At 44.8% G+C, this 25,083-nt stretch overlaps 1 protein-coding gene across 4 annotated transcripts in view; it reads right to left on the reverse strand.

The window, feature by feature from the left end:
• The window catches only part of ZGPAT (zinc finger CCCH-type and G-patch domain containing), a 186,566-nt gene that overhangs the window by 115,787 nt on the left and 45,696 nt on the right, over positions 1 to 25,083 (reverse strand). For all 4 annotated transcript variants that reach the window (XM_069650883.1, XM_069650881.1, XM_069650882.1 and 1 more), the window contains one exon: positions 21,563 to 21,696. In XM_069650883.1, the coding sequence (XP_069506984.1) occupies positions 21,563 to 21,696 (134 nt within the window). The remainder of the gene's footprint in view (positions 1 to 21,562; positions 21,697 to 25,083) is intronic.

A 25,083-nucleotide genomic window follows, 5' to 3' on the forward strand; every position in this document is an offset into this window, starting at 1 on the left:
CATGGTGTGTTAAATATTCCCCTTCAGACGACACCTTCCATTGTATGTCAGGAACTGCATTCCTAGGGTAATGTGCACTTGGTTAATGACACTTGGATCAGGGAGGACTATGTAGTGCCTTACTCACATGCATGTGTGTCAAGTCCAGAAATCAAACTGTATTCATGTGAATGCAAAGGGTCCATTTGCATGGTCTGCGCGCTTGCAGAGCCAGTGAATTCCAGTGACAGCAACACTAAATGCACACTTCACGTTACACCAATTGCATTTTTTCACAGTCAAGTGAACAGCTTATCTAATGGCTCATATCTGGTGTAATTCAATGAATACTGTTGTCATGTTGCAATTGGGGTTCCAACCCTGGTTACTGCGAGTACACAATTAAGTGCTGTGGGTTTATTCTGAATCCAACCAGGCCATCACATTTCAAATTCCTACACTGGCCCAGTCTCAAGTTAAGACTCTTACAATTTCCAAAATTATGGCACGCCTGCAAAACATGCATCTAAGAATGTGCAGCAGTGAAGAGTTTTATCTTGAAGCACTCACCACAGTGGTCAAACAGACTGCATCTCTACTAGCCTCCGAAGATACAATGGAAGAGGCCATGCACTCTTTAAATCGACAGCTCAGTTAACTGGCATAAATACGCCCAGCCCAACAACGAATAGGCGCACACTCGAGCCAGCCACAGAGTGGGTTGATGACAGCTGGTGGAACAACAGGAGCCGCGCACAAAACGGTAAGGTTTGATGCGGTGGCTGTGGCAAGGGGCACAGGCCGCCTTGTAAAAGCAACAGTGTGGGTGCAAACAACCTGGTGCGCCGTGCGATATCCTGAGCGTACGGTAGCAAGGGGGTGCCCGGTGGAACTGCTCCCGTCGCCCCACTGCCAGACTCTGTGCACCGAGAACAAGCGCAGGGGACAGGAGCCAACTACAGCGGGTGAATGTTGGTAGGCAGAAGCAGACCCCTGTCCTCAGTGGACAATAACTGAAGCAATAAGGCGGAAGTAAGTCGCCGGAGCGCACAGCACTTTAATGCCATCCACATCCTCGCAGGCATGGCCGAGGAGTGGGGTCTACAAAAAGCACAAGCCGGAATATAAAGCACAGCCCAACAACAAATAGGTGCATACTGGCTTGCGCCGATCCCGCAGCTGCGACATATGAGACAACACACCTAAACAGTGGAGCCGGGGGTGCCCAGCGGGGTGTAAAGGGCCACTGGCAAGGTGTGTGGGAAAATACACACGATAGCGGCACAGTACAGAAAGACTGTTAGCGGGTGAAGTCCTGAGCTTCAGCACTGGCAACGGTTTAGGTGTCAACAGCCAGCTCCCAAAAGGCAATTGTGGACCCCGTGAAAGGGACAGCAAATGCACACGTATGGGTATGTGCTGTAAATAGCTAACCCGACTGGGTCAGACTACATCAGACATTGTTCCGTGGGTAACACGGTGGGGCAATAAGCTACTTCCCCAAAGCGATGCACCAAACCAGACATCAAGCAAGACGGCACCAGAATACAAAAAGCAGCCTCCATCCGATATCAGCGGGCAATCAGAGGCATAACCAACGTCAAGTGCGGAACCAAAGCGAAGCAGAAGAATAGGCACAGAGTTAAACAAGTATGGTGTCCAAGTCGCAAAAGAACAAATCTAAGCAACCCACATTGGACATTTTCACTAAATCCACAAACTCAACCGAGAGCGCCATGCCAGTGAAGCAATCTCCACAAGGAGAGCAGACCCAAATGAAAGGAGATCAGCAAGTCCTGGATGCCATAGCAGCCTTAAAGATAGCATTAGAATTCAAAATGGATGCCATCAGCCTGGATGTGATCCTCCTGAGGCAAGATATTCGGTCACTCGCAGAGCGCACTGGAGCTCTTGAAAAGTCGCAGTGAATACTGCCAGCCTTAGGGACACCTCAAGAGATGTGTTGATACTGAATTAACAAGTGAAGAATCTTGAGGGCAGAGTGGAAGAGGGGCCAAACGCAATAATGTCAGAATTATCGGACTTCACATCTGTTAAAAAGGAGGCTGAGGGTGGTGAACCTCAAGTACATGTTGCTGTATCTGACACGGCTGAAAATATTAAGCAAAGAGAGAGCCTTCCTCTTCGCTACCCCTTGATGACCACAAATGGATGGACACGGAAAACTTGCCAACTAGAGTGGTCAATCAGACGACGGATGAGGGAGACTCATGCTAAACACCTACGGCTGATCAGTAAGGACATTGCCGGACTCAGCCGACTGCTTGCAGTGGAAAGCACCCTTTTTTTCAGTTTTCTTTGCTGCAAGAAAAATAGGTACCAATAATTTTTGTGGAATGCAGGAGCCAGCAGAGTAGTTCCATCCAGGAACACGCTGCAATGAGATTTGTTTACGGATACTACCGCCTGCTACACCCCAGACACCAGGACAAGCAACTGGGGAGGGGGTGAGAAGCAGGGATGCCCGAGCACAAGGTATTGAGCTGGGCAATTGTTGGGGTGAGGGGGTTTGGGAGTTGGGGTAGTTAACTGAGGGTTAGCCCGTAGATCCACACAAGAAATGTATAATATGTGCATCTGACAGTCGAGACAGGCAGGAACGCCAATTTATGATGGGGGAATTTAGAATAGCTTTGTGGAACGTTAAGGGGCTAAAAACAGTTAATCAACTAAATAGAATAATGACATACCTGTGGCGCCAAAAAATTGACAGCTCTCCTCCAGGAGACACATCACAAAGGAAAAACGAACTGCTCTAGCTGGGAAGTGGAGTGGTAAAACTCTGCGCTCATCATACGCTGCATATGCGAGAGGGGTCCTGAAATGGGTAGCGCCTGCTGTGCCATTCAAAGTCCTTAAGACTTTAAAGGCCAAGAACTGTGGAGGATTATAGTACAGGGACAGATGGAACAGAGGGGACTCTGCATTATCAACACTTATGCACCAAACCATGACACAGCAGCTTATTTCCATTCATTGAATCCACAAAGAGGCACATATAGAGATGGGACATTAGTATGGGGAGGGGACTTTAACTGTACACTGAACCCAGAACTTGATAGATCACATGTTCAATCAGTACACCCGGGTTCTTCGACTAAAGCCTTGAATACACTGATGCATGCATTCAATTTGTCTGACATATGGAGGGTCCTACACCCATAAGCCTGGGGTTATTCCCATTACACAGCCCCCCAATGATCTATATACCATATTGGACTATGTCTTCACAGGGGACGAGGCTCTAGGTGAATTCAAAATGGCTGAATACATAGAACATGTGCCATCAGACCGTGGTCACGTGGCAGAAATATCCCCCACCTGGGGCATGTATCCCGACCTGGAGGCTTAGAAGCGAATCCCTAAGAGATCCGATGTTCCGGGAACAGCTAAGAGGGGGTGAATGACTATTAAAAAAACAAAGGAGGGTAAAATCAGCAGGCACGCTTTGGGAAGCCGTTATGGTAATGATCAGCGGGACGGTGATAGCCAAAGGGAATGCAAACCAGAATAGAAAAGGATTTACATAAGACTGAAACCAAATTAGAAGGCATAGATTGTTCAGGCGACACATCCAAGGCTAGGGCTCAAGAAGTGGCCCGCCTGCAACAGGAATGTTTAGGGCACTGGGAAAGACTGGGCAAGCTGAGCTATAAGAAATATGTAGAAAGGCAACACACCGAAGGGGACAAGCCGGAGTGTCTGCCGGCCTGGCTATACCAAAGTGAGGTTAAACAGGACACGATACATGAGATTACAGGAGTAAAAGGGGAGGTTTGTAGGACGCAAGAAGGCATAAACAAGCGCTTTCATGAGTATTACAAGGCGTTATATGCAGAGACAGACACACAGTCGGCAGACATTGACAAAGCCCTTGCACAGATAGATCTGCCCATGCTGGATAGAGAGGCAGCAGGAAAGCTGGAGGCCCCCATAACGATAGAGGAGAGACTCAACACGATATGCCGTAGCTTCCTATGGAATAACTCAAGATGCTGGATGGCACTAGCGAAATTGCAAAGGCCGTACAATCAAGGAGGTATGAAAGTGCCCACTTTTGAGGCATTTTTCGTGGCGTACTAGCTGCAATTCGTCACAAATTGGCTGTCGGATGAGCAGACCCAGGACGCCTGGTTGCTACAGCCAGCATGCACCCCATTCTACGAGAGAGGTAATATGGACCGAGGCACTCCGAGTCCCGAAACCCCTGCTGCTGTTGAGGCCAGGTAGGATGATGTGGCATAGGGCTTGTCACTTTCTAGAGAAAGACCACCCTACTCCCCCAGATCTCATACTGAAATGGAGGATCCACAACTCAGACTAAACGCAAGGAAGTATTGGGAACCCATGGGGGTAGTGACGGTGGGAGACTTACTACGAGAACGTAGTCAGATTGACTTTAGTGCACTTACTTCAGAAATAGGCATACAACGGGGACAACATACAATATTCACTGCACTCCTCACCAAACTAAGGCAGAAATGGACGGACACAGCAGGGTACTACAGGAAGATGAAAGGATAGAAACACTGATATTTTGGAGGGTGGGCATGCAGTGTCGAGAATATACTAGTTACCAATGTCAAGGCGGGGGTATATGCTTGAGCAGAAGCGGTGTAGCTGGGAAGCAGACTTGCAGGAGCAACTGACAGATGCAGTATGGGGTAGAGCACCATCTTATCACAAAAAAGGGTCTAGAAATGCAATGCTTCAGCTGAATGAGTTGTAAGTAACACATAGGGCATACCCAACCCCGATGAAGATAGCTAAAGTTATCAATGCAACAGACCAGACTAAAATGTGGATTGATCAATGCGGACCTGGTACACATGTTCTGGGCGTGTAGTACTATCCGACAATATTGGGTAGAGATAGCCCAGGCCCTAGCCAAGGCAGGTATAACACAAGACATAGGATCTCCCACAGCCTGTATGCTTGGCATTTTTGCATGCTCGAAGCAGGCAAGACATGTTACAAAGTTGAAGGGTCTGGCATACATCCTGGCAAAAAGTAGGATAACAAGGGTTGGAAAGCGCACAGAGGTCCTGAGGTACACCAGAGGTGGAGGGACATCCAAAAATGGACTTTGGCAGAAACCTCAGTGTGGCAAGAGGCGGCATGTCTAGGTCAAGAAGAACAAAACGTGTACTTGGATCATGGAAGCATATGGTGCAGGAATTGATGGCCTCAGCACCACCGAGTCTCAAAGGACAATAAATGCCCCGTCACAATCGGCAGATAAGCATAGCACCGTTCGATGTATATTGGCAGAATAATGCAGGTGGAATAGACTGGGGGATAGCTAGGAGGCGGGGGGGGGGCTAGGGAACACAAAGACACAATCAGTTGTATTTTGTCATGCTAACATGTAAAAGAGTCTGTAAGTTATACTCTGGTTAATAAATCATAAATCAAAAATGTTTTTAAAAAAAAAATGCCATGAATGCTGGTTTTGCTGTGGTTACGATGGCTGCCACAAAAGCTCTTCGAAAAGGGCTCACCACGCTGGACACATTCATTAAAACACTGACTTATTTGCCAATTGCTTCATTTTGTGGACTGCTGCTAATACTTGGACTTTCTCTTTTTTGCTGCTGTAGACACTGTATTACGAATGTCCGCAACATGAAGCGCCTCGAAGCAACCTTAGGTACCAGCAATGTGCTCAATTTCAAAACATTTAATCTGCTCATTGGCCCGGAACAAGTTGACAATTTCAGCTGCTTGGTGTGCGCCAAGGAATCCCTTCTCCCCAAGAACGTGGGAGTCAGTCTCATCATCCAGAGATTCTGCCCTCAAGGGGTCTACTGCGACTTCCTTGAAACCCCTCCAGAAGCCACAGCTCGCATGTCAAGGAAAAGGAAACCGCTCAGAGAGCGACGACTATGTCCAGATGTCTCCTGTGAGACCAACACACCAGCAAGGTAAACAACTGAGCCTCCAGTCGCAAAGCCTGATTCAAGCCAGACACAAGTTGACGCATGACTACTCGCAAACCCTGGGGCCCAGGAAGCCACCACATTTGTGACAATTGATGGATACCTCTGGTTCTAGGAATGCATGGCATAATAAGCCAATGCCCATGTCCTTGCAGAAATTGACATGTACATTTTGTTTCCTTCACCACTTTGCTTCCTAACACAAATCAAAAGATTAGCAGCAAACCTGGAGTTCAGAGAACCTCAAATGTTGCGGAATCCGCCACTACTGGCATCACAATCAGGGTCCACAGAACTAAAAATATACTGCATTCCGCATTATACCTCAAGGTACAAGTGTGTGCACACGGCATACGAACGCATTAGAAGACCACCTGCAAATCCACTGTGGGTAACAGAGCCACTCAAATTTTTGGTCTAACTCACGGAGAACCAATTTAAACTGTGGCCGATTTATACATGTGGTCATAAACTCAAGTTCACACGTTCTAAAGCGTATTGGTCAGAAAGTCAGGAGACAATTTATGCTGGTGGTTAATTTCTAATGGGTCTCAAAGAAGCCCTTGTCTAATCTTGAAGCTATTGACTGTAAGGAGCTTGAATTAACCTAAATACATTCATTTATGTATTCTTAGCCATTTCCCTAACAGAATATTGGACCTATCCTGAATACCTCACTGTTAATATTCATTGAGGCTTGTGTTAGCCATAACAGCTAACTGCTTCAAAGTGTGATGCATTAATTCGTTTGACTTAGTTACATTTGCATGCAGTAATCAATACTCACCATTGCTAGGATGTGTATGCTTTATTTTTGCCACCAACATAGGCGGCCTGTTTTGCAAATATAGCTCCTATAAGTTGTTAACTATGGCTTCACAGTGCTATAAATCTCTGATCTAGGATACCTGTCTTGAAAGGGTGTGGGGGGCAGGTGATGACATGAACTCAGACTAAAAAACAATAAGGACACTGCAAGGGGGATTCCTCCTACCTCAATGCGTGAGATGCATTTGCGTGATCTCACTGTGAGGTAAGGGCTCCAGAAATAAAGCAAATTAACTGGATAAGGGACATCCTTCCTTCTTTCCTTTAGGAATGTAAATTGGATCAGAAAAGGTGTCTTGGTACAACATTAGGTTAGACCAATGTCATTAATTTAAGGGCAAAATTAATCTGTGTGTTTAAACACACTTTCAGCATCACCCGAGAGGAGTGCTAGCGGGATCTTGTGTTGGACTGGGCCTACATTAAGATTTACTCACAACATTGCGGTCCTTCTCTGGCCATTATAAATCCACTCTGGTTGGGATCCAACAAATCTGGAAAAATTAGGGCTACACCGTTGACAAGGCGTTTGGAGTATATGCAGGTGTCATCATTGAGGGTGGTAGGAGGTGCAGTAATGGATTTTTTTAATCCAGTTTTAGAACAAGAGAGCGTTCTCTTGTTCTAAAACTGGATTTAAATACAACATACATTTAGATCCCCCACATCTGGACCCCAAAAGGTCTTTCCCCTCACCCAGTCATTGCTCAGCTCATTCCACCTGGACACTGCCACTCTCCCTTTGTTACACTCTGAGTTTTTACAGCATACCCCAGATCCTCAACAACCACCATCCTCTTCCAATACTTCAATTCCCGCTTGTGCACCACTCAGGGAAACGTAATTCTAATCTCACTGCCAGGGAGAAAGAACATACGTTCACTGGACTAAGTTCGCCTTACTTGCCCAGATTCTCATTGACAACGCTCCCTCAACAAGACTTAATACACTGGCATTGCCCCTCCAGGGAGGACATTACTCTGTGCCGAATTAACGCTATTATTATTGGGATATTTAGTGTGTGAACCTAGATTTGTCAAGCAACGGAGCACTTTACAAAAATAGGGGGAAAAAGGTGGTTAGGGAGCAGAGAAACAAGGAAGTGGGGATCTGACAACAGGGCAAGGAGGGCACTTGTCAGCAATGGGTCTTCAAGTAACCAGGGGAGGAAACAGTGGGGATCAGACCACTCAGTCTTAGGTATGATGGGGAGGGGATGGTGTATGGTGCTAGTTGTTAGGGAGGAGCCATTCCTTGTTAAGAGGAGGGTCTTGAGCTCCTTCCTGAGCTGTAGAAGCGAGGGGGCGAGTTAGATGTTGATGGGGAGGAGTTTCCAGAGTGTTATACAGTCATATCAAACTGAGCTCTCTTGGTAATGGATGGACTCTTGGCCCACTCGTCTGAGCCAGTCAAACCCCTGATCCAACATCTTTACTACATCCATTAATGTCCTGTTAAATCTTTCAACCCATCCTTTACCCTGTGAGTGATCTAATGAGGTAATAGCATAGATAACAACCATTTCATTTCATTGGAACTAAACTGTGGATCTGTCTTTTATAATTAAGGCACTTCCTGCCTGCATAAAACTATTCCAAGAAAATGTATCATTTCCCTTGTCGAAATTAAGAAGCAATAAACCCATCTCTGGCCACTTGGAAAAGGTGTCAACTAACAATCAAAAGCACATAATGAACCCCTCTGCAGTTATATGGCCCTAAACAATCTACCATCAGCTCCTCCCACATGGCATCACCAGCCCCTGGTCACTGTTGGAACATTTCACACATTCTCACACTGCATCTTCAATGGCTTGTCCACCGACAAACAGAAATCTTCCCCAATTACTGCTTCGCTCTGAGCAACACCTAGATTCTCCTTCATGGCCCAAAATCAATATTCTCCTTCCTCATTCATTCCTTCTGGAACAACCAATCTATGACCCCTAGTAGAAGTATCATCTTACATACAACAATGCACCCAACTTCTTTCCTAAAAAACAGCCCTCCACTAAATACATTTCTCCCATCTCTTCAACAGCACCACCTCTGGCATCCCCAAACCCTCTCCAAACTCCTGCTTAATTTCTCGAAACAGCATACGCTACTACATTCGCTCTACCCCACACATGTTCAACCACCAGGGCTGTAATCCAGACAACAATTTACATGGACATTTACCAGGCTAAGTGCAGTTTCCTTTTCTGACGTTTATTCAGAACGCATTCCAGATAAAAGGTTGCCCAGCCCCCTCATGGCTCCGCTCTCCCTGCTGACTTCCACAACCGCCAGCTCATGTGTACCTCAGACCTTTCCTATTCTCTGCTGATGTATTCCCTCAAAGGCCACAAAAGAAATTGACAGCAGCCCTCAAGCTAGTAACCTTGTACTCATATGCTCATAACAGACACACACTGCTACTCAAACATGCAACAGTAAGTTCATCTGGCTCTCGTGTTTTATGCAAAGGGTGAGATGTCAAATATTTTTAAAAAACACACGTATGCTGTGCCAGTTCACCACTGTAATGGTCTCAAGTTAAGGAGTAGTCTGCCCCACAACAGGGATGGCACAGTCTTAATCGGCTGGATATCATTGACCGGAAAATTAGTGCGCAATAAAGAGGAGAATAGCTGTTTTGGCTGTAAAGGTGTGTTATTAATAGAAAATGATTTGTAGAAGAAAAGAAAAACTATATAGTAAGATATATATGGAAGGTTTGGATGAGTGAAGAGCTCGAGATGTGCTTAGGCAGGATGAATTATTTTGTGGGCAAAGTATTATTTTCCCTGGTAAAGTCAGTTTGGCTGCCCAAAGGCCTGGGTAACAAGAGTTCCAAGATAATGTGCTACATATGTAGACATTATTGGTGTAAGCAATGTGAAAACCAAGAAGCATAAGTTGGAGAATGACAAGGATATGGAGATGGTTCAGGAGTGGTGTACATATTTTAGGAGGCCAATGGGTGATGGGACAGTTCTGTCTTACGAGCAGGCTTACATGAGGGGGCCTACAACACAGACAGCATAAGGTATGCACATTTAAAGATTTAATTGCACGGATGACTACAAAGTAAATCATTCCCCTATAAGAAAAAGGTTCTCCAGCATTGGAAGGGCCAAACGAAGCAAAATGTTTGAATGAGCTAAAATACAAGGCATGGTGCTACTAGAAGATATAAAGTTAGTTAACCAGTTGTATTGAAAATCGTGTGCTGGGAATCAAATTTATATCTGCATTAAGATGGGAGATGTGGGTGGGTCATTTGTGCAGTGGGCACCCTGGCAGGTATTCACAGAGGCCGGATTGTGAATGTTTAGTGTCCGGTGAGTGAGCCCAATGTTTAGAACTCCAGAGAATAGGGACTCAGCTTCAGATCTGTCAGGATGGAAGGAGAGTACCCGTAGCCTGATTAATGCTCGCGAGAGGGGGAGCCGTCCAGTTTCTTTAAATTATACTAGTTGGGTGAGGAGTGGTTTAATGTACAGTATTGGTTTGCAGTGGATGTTATAGGTTGGGTAATTCTATTCGATCTTCGAGGTAGATCAATTTCCTCTCAGTTTGAAGGAAAGAGCAAATATGTAATTACTTTTTGAAAGAGGTAAATTCCTTTATGTGCCCAATGTTACACAGCAAAGAGTTCCGGAGCCTGGGAACAAGGGTTGCGAATGTGGAGTTCCAGTATCATTTTATTGAAAGTGAGGATGGTCAAAGGGATAATGTACTGATGATTAAGGTTTCCACTAGGGAAGGGACTCTTGATTCTTTAATAAATAATGTCCCACAATCATGTACTGCATTGAAAGCGATGCATACTGTTTTAAAGGCAATTCTTCACGATACTGGAAGCCAATGCAGGGGTTGTGATCTCTGCATGACCATTTTAGTAAGTCTAGCTACAGCGGTTTGCACTCTCTGCAGTCTGGCTACAATACAAGCTGGGGCACCTAGATATAGGTTCTTCACGTAGTCGAGCTTTGAGAGAATGATAGAAGAGATCGATATGCATTTTTGGGGGATCGTTATGACAGGGAGGATTTTCTTTAGTGTTAGTAGGATGAAACCTCTACTAAATACAGCATTAATCTTGGGTTCTAGAGAGAGTTTTCAGTCCATCATCACTCATAAGTTCCTCAGTTCAGAAGCGGGCATGATGGGAACATTTGAACTCAAAAGATCAGATAGAAAAAGGCTGCTGAGGGTTTCCTGTAATAAGAACCTCGGTTTGCTCTGTGTTCAATAATAGATGGTTCAAGGCTACCCACTGTTTTACTTGCAGTATTGTATAGGAGATCTTCTTATTAGGACTTTTTAGAAAGAGCTGTGCATCATCAGCACAATTATAGCATGACGCATTCAGTGATTTTAGGAAGGCAGGAAATGGCGATTGATCCATTTTAAATCGGGGTGAAAGGGAAGAACCTTGAGGTACCCCGTAAAGGGTACAAGTAGAAGGCATCCTGTGTGCACTCATACAGAAAAGACAACATCCAGTCCAGAGCTAATTCTGCGATGCCCAAGTCAAAGAGGCGTTGTTTGAGAACTGTATGCTCGACCAAATCAAAAGCCGCCAAGAAGTCAAGTAGAATTAAAGAAGAGGATTTATCTTGGTCTCAGTTTAATTTCAGTTCATCCCATATGGACAGAAGAATGGGTCATGTGTTGTGTTTGTGTCTAACACCTGCCTCCACAGGATTTAGAAGCGTATTTCCTAAGTTCCGTGTATCCTGCTCTGTCAATTAGTTTTGCCATAAACCTAATAGCCCGGAGGTTTTTTGGGTCAGAACAGTCCAAATCAATTTAATTTTTTTTACAGGAGGCTTGCAAAAGGCTTCCTTGAGCTCCCTTGGTACTATACCACAGGTGAAGGAAGAATGAATGACGACTGGTGGTTTCAAATACCAGTGAATTCTGTAATAGTCTCTTGAGAAAATGAAGGGGGGGGAGGCAAGGACCCATAGGAGAACCTGATAAGTAACTTCTACAGACTAAATCCTTGAGATCTTCAACAGTAAATGGAAGAAACGATGTGAGGGATTCTCAGCGCAATGGCAACGAAGAGTGTGGCAAGCACAGATTGGTTTGTGCTGGTTTTAGTGGGTTTGTGCGCATTTTTTTTTACTTGTTTGCAGTAGAAGTTGTCAGAAAGGGTTTCACACAAGATAGTGATGGTGCTTGATAAAGAAGGACTTTGGAATTCACTGATTTTAAAAGCTTCTTTGTTGGCATCCGAGGCATTGAAAAATCTTTTCCAAAATTCAGACTTCGCTTTTCGGATGGCTGCGTCATAGCATCCATTTTGTACATTGCATATTTTAGTAGTTGGATTTTTGTTCTTCCTTCATGTATGTTCAGCTGCTCTGTGCACTACCTTAAGTTCTCTTTAAACCAGTTCGGTTTTACCTTTTTCTTGTTAATTGATGAGGTCTTCAGCTGTGCTACTCTGTTGAAAACTTGTGAGCCAACTGTCAAAATCTCCAATTATTATACCTGGGATAGTAGGGAGTGGTGTTCATTTTGAACTAAGGAGTAGCCGCGATACGTTAATGTCAATATCAATACTGTTCAAATTCCTATACATTTTTATGCAGCTTCGAAGGGGTCAGGATGATTGGCTAATGAAGCAAAAATTAGTAGCTTTGGTCCGAAAATGCCATCGAGAGCGTGACCTGCAAAAGTAGAGGTTCATTTGGGGATAAAGATTCAGGCATTTAAGGTTAGACAGTAGATTCTTAGTTTGGACATCATATGGTTTCTCTTGACACATATTACACTCACCAAGAATGCAAAGGTGGTCATGCGATACTAGTCACAATTAATTCAGCCAACTCAGTTCTATCTTGGTGGTCTGTAGATTAGTAGGAATGCTCTAAGAGTGGAGTTATAAAAGTCTGTCTTAATGAGCATACACTCACAGGAGGGGGCCATGACATCCGGGTAAGTGTTGATTACTAGGTAATCCTTGTGAACAAATGCTATCCCTCCTGCTTGACCTTGGCTATTCAGTATCCTTAGGTGATACATTCAGGAATAATAGGAGCATAGTAGTCATTCAGCCAGGTTTCACTAAGGAAAAGTAATGCTGGTTTGTGCTCAAGGATGACGTTCTACATCTCTAATTTATGTTTTGACAGCAACCTCACATTTAGAAGATAGCAGTGTGAGAAGGCTCTTGGTGCTGTGCTGGGACAGCCGAGCCATTTGCTGAATGTCCTGCAGTATTGGGGCCATCATTGTAGTAAACATCTGTGATGACCGTTAGCAGTGGGGATTGCAAGAATAGAGTTAGGGTTAGTGCTACTGTTTCTGGTATCATCTCAATGGTTGGCTTCCATTCTAGTAAAAGAGGTTCATCCTCTCCGGTTATTGATTTTGGAGGGCAACGATGTTTGGGAGAAAAAAAAAAAAGGGGCGTGTTAGGGAGAATTCTCAAAAATGTGCTAATTTCCCTAACCTTTTGAGACCCCCAGCAGCTTTGCTGGGTTTCTAGGATTTTAATTTTTACCTGGCAAAAGTGTGAGCCTTTTTTCCCCCCACTCCTTCATGTATTTTGATGTGCGTTTTACTTTTGTGTTCTTTGGATATGGAGTCTTAAACAACTCCCTAGGCGGCATCTTTTTCCTGTGCGCAAGTGGCACAGGGGTGGCTTCCAGACTCCAAGGTTTAAACATCTTCTCTGGGACTGACTACTGTCTCCCAGAGCATGTAAAGTTAAATTGAATTTGCTAGTCGCTTTAATAGACCCAGCACACCATTTTCCTATAGCGTGCTGGAGGGGTCGCCTAGCATCCCCTGGATCTAAACACTCATGTTACCCTTCCCTCTTGAACTAGCTGGTGGCAGTGGTTTTAGAACGAACTACCAGGATTTTTCCCGACCGCGAACACCGGTAGCTAAAAATAGAGTATGCCATGTTTTTCCACTATGTCGCCCATGACCCCTCTGTAGAAACAGACTCTGGTCATCTTTTTTCGCCTTTTTTTTAGGAAAGGTCTTGTGTTTAACTCTGCGTGCGAAACCAGGTTTGGTCCTTTTGTTCGATGCCCTTTGGTGGGCTTCAGTACTGAAACCATCCTCTGGCACCTGAGTGTCAAGGGTGGACAGGAAGTGAGGGAAGTGGCCGAAACTCCCTGTGCTTAAGTCTCCTAGGAGACCTGAATGCACTCTGGTGTGATTGGCTGGCTGACTGTCCGGCAAGGACAGCCACCCTGCTGGGCGAGTGGCAGATAGGCTGGAACGAATGGGAGAAAACTGTTTAAAAGCAGGTCTCTGGGACTTGGAAGGCAGAGTCGACCACTGGAACGAAAGAACAGAAGACGAGCTGAAGGAAGACGACTGCTGCAACTCCTGGACCGTTGGGTTGCCCGGTGAAGCCCTGCTGCAGGTTCGAATTGCCTGAAACTCCCTTCACAGAGAAGCCCCTTCAAGGAGGACTTCTTCCCTTGAGCTGGTGGGAACAACCAACTCGCAAGCCACCTCCAAATTGTCCCCATACTGGTTGAATTTTCTGCAGAGTGCTGTGGAAAACCGGAAAGCCAGTGAGAAGGATACCAGTTTGTGGACTTTAAGGCACTCGCACTTTAAAACCGACGTTTTGCCAAGCTTGTAGCCTCTTCCCTGGGCAGTGCAGGAACTTCCCGACGTCCTCCTTGTCCCCATGAGTGAAGCTCAGGAACAGCGAAATCTGCAGGAACAACTGCCTCAGCTACAGCTTTTCTTCATACAAAAAGGTACTGTGCAAACGCGGTGGGGAAATCAACTCTGCCGCAGTGAAAGTTTGTGCAACTTTCCCAACTTTGGGGTCTAATCCTCCCCTATTCCGACCTACAACTCTTTTTCTGACAAACTACTTCTAAGAACATTCGCAAAGACTTAACCGTTTACTATCAGAACTGTGCTATCCTATCCAAGACACTGACCATTGACTTTGGCCCAGGCCTATTGAATTGAATTGTCTCTTGTAGTGACTGAAACTATTTGCCCTGCCTCAAAGTATTTGTGCTGTGATTCTCTTTAACCTTTACCTTTCTGCCCCTTTTTTAAAGTTACTGAAGTGCCATTTTGCTCCCACTTCAGGGGAGCCTAACTTGTTCAGAAATGTATTGGTTGTGTACTGTAGTGTATTAGTCCGATATTGAGCTGCTTATTGCTAGTGGAATGTTTTCCAACTGACTGTAAATACATTTATATTGTTTTACCAAGAAACCTTGAGTTAGTGTTTGTTTGAACCACTGTGATTGTATGCCCTTAGTGTAACACCTTGTACTGCTCACAACCCTCTTGAGAAGTCTGGCTGCTCAGCCACTGCTACCACAGACTGTGTAGTGTTGGCTTGTACCAAAGGTGAGATTGCGCTTACACCTGTAGTCTTAATTATGTGTAGTGTTCCCCAAGGGTACTGCATGTAATTCTGCTAACAGGGAGTACCAAGTTCCTGAGCAAAATAGGATGGGATTTCCTGTGAACATGTCCTGGCAAGACAACACATTGCGTGCTTCCTCCTGCAATATTCTAGAACGTGCTCTCAAACTGGCCCAGAAGGAGACTGAGCTTTATTCCACTCCCTCGAAAGAGTGAAACAGACTGTTCCGGATAATGGGGTACGAACGTAAAAGGCAGTAGTGGGCTTCTATGAGAGTGAGGTTCTCTGAACAATCTCACTCCGATCTCTGATATTGGAGAGACATTGGTTCTTTGCTGCTGGGTGCATTCATTCCGTCCGAATGCCTGTAACACCAAAGTAAAAATCGTAGGCAGGCAGGGAGAGTGCACCAGGGTGGGTTGGCGGGGTTGGTTAGTAGGTAATAAGACTAATTTCTTCTCTAATAAGCCAGATATTGGGCATGGGTCTGGTCCTCGCTAGTCAATTGGTGCCACCGGATTCCTCTGCTAGAGTAGAGCTTGTATTTTTGTTTGGGCATTGGTGGTAGAAAGGATTTTCCTTTTTGCAACTTTCCTCACCTTGACTTCAAGTGAGACCCTATCTTTTTGTTTATGTGGCCGACTATTGAGATAGGTAAAGGCTTAAGTGCTCAACTCATTTAGTTTGGGGCGCTGGTGAGCCCCATTAGGTATATTTTCATTTTTATGTTAAACCCCCTTCACATGCGAGCCCCACAGCACTTTTTGCTGGACTGCTGGATATTTTGGTCCGTTCTCCTGAGTGACTGGGAACCTTTCGCCACACTCACTCATTTTTTACTCTATATATGGGAACCTTATTAATTTCTTTTTTTAACCTTTTGCTTGGAGTCATGATTTCCTCCATGTTTTGTGACATCTGAAGGCAAGACGACCACTGGACAAAGAATCCTGATGAAGAATTCTCCAGAGATGTCTGCAACAACTTCTAGTGACCGCCAGAGCCTGTTGAGTGACTGCTGCAGTCCTGTTGCAGTTTTGCATGCGAAGAGTAAAACACCTCCTCTTAGACTGTTGGGACCAATCAGTCTCGAGATGACCTGCATTTTGAGCCATCCCAAAATGAGCTGTGACCTTCTCTGGCTGCAATTCGCCAATACCCTGGGACGGAAGTGCAGTGCATCGTCTTCTGAAGATTGAATCCTCCTGAAACTTTGGTAGACTCCTTCCAGAAATCCAGAAGCAAGCATCCACCCCTTGAAGTACTCTCACTTGAGTGCAGGACCGAGAAAGCGAGACAAAGCGACCGGGCGGTAGCCGTTAGTCACCGATACTTTGAAAAGAGTGCAAAAATGGCAGCGAAGAATACTTCTGGACATTCCTTTACTTGACTGCTGCTGCAAGATCCATTCCAGTGTCCCGTCTTGTCACCAAGAATACGGCGACTGGGTCTGCCACTGCTTCTCCAGGAGGGAATCCTAATGCATTGTCCTCTTTACTCCTTAGGTACTGTGAGACACTGGGTAGAATTTACCTAGAGTTGTTCTGCTGCTCCTGTGTTGCTGGAGTAGTGATGTGCGTTTGGGTGTTCGCCCAACCAAGTTCGTTCAGGCTCAATGTCTGTGCCACTGCCTTCAGAGAACCGTTCCCGAATTCACAGAACCCATTTTCAGCAACAACAAAAAAAAAGAGCATCATTTACTTGTAACCAGAAGTCTACTTTGAAACTACTGACCTTCAGTTTTGTGCACCTTGCTTGTTCTGCCCTCCAATCGGACTCTGAGACACTCATGATAGGGATAGACTCCAAAAGCATAAGGCCCCTGTGAAGAGTATTACAAGTTTTGAAAAGTATTTACCTGCTTTATGTTGGTTTAGTTCCCTTTATGCTTACTGGAACAGTTATTCTTTAAGAAGTGTAAACGTGGTTTCACTTACTTCTGAATTGCTTTCTGCCGTTCCAAAAGTAACTGAAAAGTAATGTACTTACTATGAATACTTTTTTGATTTTCTTATGTGCTTACTGTGTCCTATAGTAATTCCCTTTCTAAAGAATTATCTTCACCTTAGTGCAGAGGTCTTCAAACTGTGGGGCACGCCCCCCCCCCCAGGTGGGCGCGCCAGAGCCCAGCATGAAATGTTTAAAAAAAAAAAAAAAAAATAAAAAAAACACATTTTTTTAAGCTTGGAGGAAATGGGAAGGGGCAGCTCACATCACATGGTCAGACTGGAAAATAAAACGGTCTTAGGCACCAATGTAAAAATGGCCAGCAGTTGCAAATGGATATTCAGTCATTTAGTCACAGACTGTTTGAATAGTACCCCAGGGGTTGCTTTTTTGTTCACATGTAAACAAATTGTGATATTTAAAGAATATTTATTCAGCAACAATGGTCAAAACTACTGCATAGTGAAGTAACTCCTCGAACTGGCCCAAATTGGCCAAAAAAGTGGCCCAGTTTGACTGGCCTACACTAGCATTTTGCATTTTTGGTACGGTCATCGCCCTATTACCCTATAGGCCAGTCCAAGCCTGCCGGCTCATCCATAATGGGTGAGGGGGTGTCCACCCACTGGCCACCTCACCCATTACGGAGGAGCCAGCCCAGTGAAACACTGAGCACTCCCTCAACTGTTTTTTTCCAGCTGAGGGAGTGCTCCTGGGCTGGCTGAACTGTCAAAGGGAAACACTGTTTGCCTTTGACAGTTCATTTCCCCAGCCGCACATGATCACTGAGCCAGGCAACACTGGGGGCGTTTTGCTTCGTCAGCCTTGCATAGCTCATTGGAAATGCTGGCTGGGGCACTGCATGTATGTATGTATGTATGTATGTATGTATGTGCGAGGGGGTGCTCCTGCGCCTCCTCGCACATAAGGGCAGAGCAACCTGGAGCAGGGCATTTTAGCAACCACACGCAGGCCCCTGCAGAAGGTACGTTTATGGCGATTTTTTTTATTTTTTATTTAAATGTGTATGGATGTGTGTATGCTTGTGTTATGGGACTGTGGTGGGAGTAGGGTGGGGGAGAGCCCAGGGTCGGTACTGGGAGTAGGGTGCAGTGACGGCACGCAAACGTTCATAGCGATTTCTACATACTGTCCATCTGGCACTTTTGGGGGGGGGGGGGTGGAGAACGGAGATGCCCGGGCTGCCCAAGCTTTGCTCAGGGGGGGGCCCAGGCCAAAAAGGTTTGAAGACCACTGCCTTAGTGTATATATATAAAATAAACCAATATTGTTATATAACTTTAAGTTTGTAAGTGTTTCTTTGGACTATATGTATACTCTAAGGTACGTGTACCTTCCTACAGCCCTTTCTCCCTCGTAAAATAAGTCTGGCTGATCAGCCATTGCTACCCACATACTTTTATGGTCCAGGCCTATACTCACGAGTTGGAGGCATGTGCCCCAAGCGCAAGTCTTCTGAAGTCCTACCTTTGGTGGATTTTTGAAATACTCCCCAACAAGGTACCCCCCCCCTGCCAAGAACAGCTGTGCAGGATGACCTTCTCCCCCTTTATGCTTTCCTGTGTATCCGTTTGGTAACAAACACCACTTTAGGTACATTACAGGGATACCTTGCATCCCTTTTGCCAGCAACATTTTACATGCATTTTTGATGTGCGTAGGACAGCTGGTAGCAGTGGACCGCGTGTAACTTGTTTTTCTGATGCACTACCATGCCCCATCCTTTTTTACTGTGCAATCCAGATTGGAATGCCATACACTCAACATAGCTGCCACACATGTTTTTAAGTCCTGTCGTTTACCCATCTTACTTTTGGTTCGTCTTCCTGCCCTCTCAGGTCAGAAAATACCATAAAGGCATATACTTTTGTGAGGTTCGGCCTGGAATTCTTGGCAAAGTGCTTCATAACCGAACTGGCTGAAACTTGGCTTCGTAGTGTCTGGTGCCAATTCATACTTCAGCCAGGGATGTCTGTTAATGGGCAGATGCGAGGTAAACCACAAATGTACATCCAAATTATCTCTGAACCCATAGGATCTTATTTTAATAATATATATAGCAAGTTCTTTTTACTTAATCTTACATAGTGCAATGACGATTGTTTATACTGGATTGAAATAATCATGTGGAAGGTCCCAAAAAAATATTTTTTTTTTTTTAAAAAAGCTAAAATATATGATAGGAATAGATTAAGTAGGTACGGTTTGATATAGGAGCAAATAGGGGGGGGGCAAGTACAAAACAATTAAATTGACAAGAATCCACAAAGTATATATGTATCCTTAACAATAGCAAGGGTACGCTAAAATGGCCACCATGTAAACCACAAGTATTGCAGGCCTTTTAAGAAGTTAGTCCTATGTCTACGATTACATCTATATACGGATTCCTAAATAGTGGCGGAACGTCTGCAAACATGCGACCAGCAGCATTTCTCAATAAGCAGTCTTAATCAGTTATTTTTTGTGATAATTTATTCTACATTTCTCTTTATGTAAAAATAATTTTTTTAAAAAAAGCTACTTCTGTTTTCTACATTTATTCTAATGAAAACATGTAGTGTTTGGATGCCTGTAATGGAATGCTCGCAGAGCTGGGTTGTTGTACATCAAACCGCAATACATTTTAACCTTAAAAACAAATGGCCTGCTATTGCTGATGATCAGAGATCTATGCAGCCATTGAAACACACAGAGGGAAATAAATTAGTCTCACCATTGTGTTACTTCCCATAGCCATTGCAAAGCATTATTGACAACTTGGAGACCTAAGCAAGACCTTAATTTCCACTTTTTACAAACAAATACTGAAAGGAAACAATGGTTTCCGTTTGTATTTATGTGTAAAAAAAGTCAAAAAGAGAAAATCAGGGAGCCTGATTAATAAATTATTATCTGAGAAATAAGCATCTGAGATAATCTGGATGTAAAGTTGCAGTTTAATGTTAAGAGTCTACTTAAAAAGGGTCGAGGAATAAAGTAATAAAAAAGAAAAAGAAGAAAAGAATTCTAGAAAAGTGAAGATACGCGGTCTAGGTTTGCAAGGCAAGAAAGCCAGATGTTAAGAACTAAGGCCAAAGGTTGGCGTTTGTAGACTATAAAGTTAGAGTAATAATTTGCAGTTACTATTTGAAGGAATACTGCCAACACTGTTTTATATCTTGCACCCCGACCCACACTCCCTGCTCCCACTCACCTATGGCTCACAAGAATGGGGTTATCTTGTACAACAAACTCACTCTTCCAGTTCTTCCTTTCCACTGCAGACTGGCACAAACTCCTAAATATTAGATAAAATCTGCATACAGCTCATGCATCAGTCAACTAAAACCCTTAGCTCTACTCTTGTGCTCAGCAACGTCGACCGCTGCACAAGTCTAGTTCTTGATCTACTCCTCTACCCTTTTGATCCCCTCACAGTACAAAACTTTGCAACACACCCTTTCTCAACCTATCAAGATGCTCCGCCACCACGACTACAGTCACCACGCTGCATAGTGCTCAATTTAAAATTGAGCTCTTTAAATTCATGCTTCTCATTTATAAATCCATCAGTGGCCTTCCCTACTTCGGAATGCATCTCTGTGCTCTACGCTCATCTTTTCACAGCAGATCTGTGCCCCTGGCCCACCATGTTTTTGTTCCCTTTCCCTAATCCACTCCACTTGAACACTTGGCCCCTTCCCATCAAATCATTCTTAGTGGAACTCCTTGAAAAGAAGGCCCAAACTTCAGCCGCTAGCAATGGAAGGAGTCCCCCCAACCCTCCCACCTTTCTACCCAAACTAACCACTCAATCTACATCTGCTTTTTACCCACAGGACTACTTTATGTCCTGGTACACAATTCGCACTCGCCACTAGCCATTGTCGAGCAAAGAAAATGGTATGCTGTGTGTATGTATAAAATTGAGGTGGCAAGACTTTATGCTGGTTAGTAGCTTACAACATGAATGTATGTACCCTCTGTTATTTGTAAATCTGTAAAAACAGAACTTAGGCTCTCAATATTTAAAATACTGTTGTGTCCTGCATTCCCTGTAATATGTTCCCCATCTTAGACCCTCACCACTGGTACACATCATATATTCAATAATACACATACGTAATGGCACCTTACCCTGGGACTGCCTCCGTTCTCTGCGACTGCCTACTTTATATGCCAATTCTGTTTGAAGCAACGACCAGTTCTTCAATGAGAACAATACCACTACCCATATGCAAATAAAGACTGTCAAGAGGACATTGCTTTCCCGTCTGCCAGTTCAGGAATTCTGGGGCTCGGAATAGGTTGAGGGCCATCTAGGGCTGACATCGGGACGCCAATATCTTATTTGACACAAAGGACCTCTTTATCAAGGACCCATTAGTTGATGCAGGGGATGGGAGTGGCAGTGTGGGGAGGGCCCATGTCCTCAACATAAAGTCACTCGGTTCGCAAATCCTGCTCTACAAAAAATGACTGACCTGTAATCTTGGCAGAGTACCAAATTCCATCTGTGTGTCGGGCTAGGCATGCAGACCCTTCCTGCAGGGAACTGAGGTTTGGCTCCTCGAACAGGCGTAGCTCATCGACTGACACCACGTGTCCATGAGAGAACCTACGACAAGAGAAAAGATGTAAGATGAATTCAGCAGTGTAATGGAGGAAGGAGGTCTGCAAGCATCTCTAACAGGAGTGTAAACAAAGTACCAATGGGCTCTACAAGAGTGGGACACTACAACAGCCTGTCAAGAATAAGGACAGACACACGCCTCACCTAAACACAACACGATTTTGTCATCAGCCGCGTCCTTTAATAACCTGACATACGTCCAACAGGATGTGGGAAGAGTGAAAAAGAATGGCCTTACTGGAGCTGCACATGTGCCTTTAAGAAAGGTTGTGCGACCTGAGGTTCGTGCAGGGAAGTAAACAAACCAAGAAAAACACCCTTTCAGTGACATAGGCGTCAGACAGTAATGGGCTGCTGCGATCTGCCTCTGATCCACCTTTGCTCCAAACAAATTCTAACAGGGTCTATTGAGAAAGTACTGTTCACTCTCTCTGGAATCCAAAGAAGTGTGCACTTTGGCATGCAGAAAGTTGCAGTGCACCAGTTGAGGGGTTTAGCAATCAGCAGTTTAAACCTCCAACTTAAAGGCAAATCAGAAGTCCTACAGATAAGCGGCGAAGCAGCCATTTCATAAAAATATACGAACACTCCCAATTTAAAATAAATACATTTTAAAAAAATAGGGAGGGGAAAATACTCCCATCTAAAAATAGGAAACTGACACACAAGCGCCTGCCCCTTCCTTGCAGCCCATCAGCTCCCCTGATAGATTGGATCAGTGGTACCACCAGAGCAGCAGGAAGGAAAGAGCTACCGTTTTATTATTGTCTGATCTGCAGTTGAGTCTCAAGGTAAAACAGATCTTTTAAATTAATTACTAGTTGAAAAGAAGAACATGTTACAAAACTATCAGTTGTAGAGTTAACATTCTGACTCGCTGAAAAAATCCCCCCCACAGGAAATACAAATTACATTTTCACTCCCTCAAGAACCATTTAACTCCCAACTAAATAACGAGCAAAACATTCTAACAATAAAATGTAATCTAGAACCCTGCCAAAACAGAAGAAAATAAATAGTGCAACAAAATGCCTCCACTTAGAATTGGGACCAATGGATACAATGCATTCAAACTCTTGCTTCTACCTACAATGTGGCATCAGCAGCAGCAAGCTCACAGGTTCTTTACACCATGCTGCCTGATCAGGAAAGTGTTTTAAAATGGAACTACAATTACACTTTTGCGAAAAGACCCATATTAAAAACCCTTAAATGCATTTACTTCTCAATTTCCAGAAGGAGTAAACAACTTTTTTTTTTTAATTTCTTTTATTGATTTTATGCAAACAAAACAGAAACCAAACAAGCAGCATAATCATAATAGTTCAATTACACATCAAGTTATCGTAATCACTGCTCCCATTATCCCTCCCTCCCCCTGTGAGCCTATTTGTCAATCCCTTTCAATGTTTGGCACATGCGGCCGGGTTTCGTTCTCTTCGGAGTCTGTTGGATCTGATGTTACTCCAAACAATTCTGTTATTAGCGTTTTCCAGGCCAACAGGGTGCCCGCCTCCCCTTCATCAGCCCGGCTATTCGCTTCTTGCCATGCCACAGTTTCAGCCTCCGCCCATTTCTGCAAGTCCTTCCACCATACATCTACCTTAGGTTTGTGGCATTTCTTCCACCCCTTGGCGATCCTACGTTTCGCAAGCACATACGCCAGATTTCTCAGTTTCTCAATATGTTTGAGTTTCCGTGGCCTAGGGAACCCGCCCAGTAAGCAGGCCCAGGCCGTGTCTGTGACAAGAGTAACACCTTTATCAGCCAGTTTCTGCTCCACTTCTCCCCAGTAGCACCTAATAATCGGGCACGACCAAAACATATGTGTCATGTCAGCGTTTTCCAGGTTACATTTAGGACACAATTGTATTCCAGCGTTTCGGAACTTGGATATCCTCAAGGGGGTCATGTATGCCCCATGCGTCACATACAGCTGTATTTTTTTTAAATCTGGCATTTCTAGACACTTTTTTGTGGTAACCCAGGGCACGCTCCCATACCCCGTCCTCCATCGGGGCCCCCACTTCCACCTCCCAGTCCAGTCTCAGGGGTCAAATCTTTCCCCATCATCTCATACAGTCTCGAGATCTCATGACCTCCTTCGGATATATCATATATTGTTTCCAAAACTGCATCTGGTTCTTCTATCAAAACTGTCTCTGGCCAGGTGTTCTTAATCATCCGCACCAATCTAATGTACGTGACATATTGGCCCATGTGTAGCCCCGCCTCTTCGTTGAGTTCTATAAACTCCTTAATGGATCCCTCTTGCCAAACATCGCCTAGCGTTGCCAGCCCCACTGATTCCCAGTAGGTCCTAACAATCGCCCTCAGCTGATCGTCCCCTCCTGTCAAAGCAACCAGCGGTATCTGCGGGAGGCACGGGCATGGGACTTCCATCAAACGACAAGCCCTAGCCAAATTTTCCATCCAAGCCTCAACATCGCAGGACGCCCCCTCATTTCAGTTTCGGACAGCCAAATCATTTCTTTCAAATAAAACGGGGCGCAGTCCTGTCCAAGCACCCTGTGCTCAGGGGTCACTTCATCAGAAAGCCACTTGGCAACATACTGGAACTGTCTCGCAAAATAATAAATCTCAAAATGAGGCAGTCTGATACCTCCTTTTTCATAAAAGTTCTGCAGTTTCCAAAACGCCACTATTTCGGGTACCGTGCCACAGGAAATCCCTACACATGCTGTTCAATTTACTGAAACACTTCTTGGGTATTATGTATGGGATATTACTAAAGTAATGCAGGAGCCTGGGCAGAACTACCATCTTAAGCATGCCCCCCCCCCACCCCATCATCGCCAAGGGCAATCTTGCCCAGAACTGCATGCTGTTCCTAATTTTCTCGACGGCTACTTCCGTATTGTGTCTGTGTTCTTCTTGCACCGTGTGATATACATCTATGCCCAAATAGCGAAAAGAGCTAGTTGCCCATGGTACCTGTAGCACCGGTAGTCCATCTACAGGGATCCCCTTATAGCTACCTAGCGGGAATATGACAGACTTTTGGGGGTTCACCGAGATGCCCGACAACTCTGCATACCTTTCCATCACTTCAAGTATGTATAAGAGCTTTTCTTCTGGGTATTGCAAGTACAGCAACAAATCGTCCGCGCACAAGGATATCAAGTGTCGTTCCCCTCCTACCTCCATGCCAATCGCATCATACTGTGCCCTAAGGCATATTGCCAGAGGCTCCAGGGCTAAGATGTAAAGCATCGGGGACCAGGTGCACCCTTGTCTAGTGCCTCTGCCAAGTTGCCATCTTTCGAATATCACCGCTCCAGTTCGGACCCTGGCAAGCGGCTCACTATACAACATCTTGGCCCACCTGATATAGCACGGCCCCATTCCATA

The sequence above is a fragment of the Ambystoma mexicanum genome, chromosome 3p (genome assembly GCF_040938575.1).
Source record: "Ambystoma mexicanum isolate Mex_15411 chromosome 3p, UKY_AmexF1_1, whole genome shotgun sequence".
Classification (NCBI taxonomy): domain Eukaryota; kingdom Metazoa; phylum Chordata; class Amphibia; order Caudata; family Ambystomatidae; genus Ambystoma; species Ambystoma mexicanum.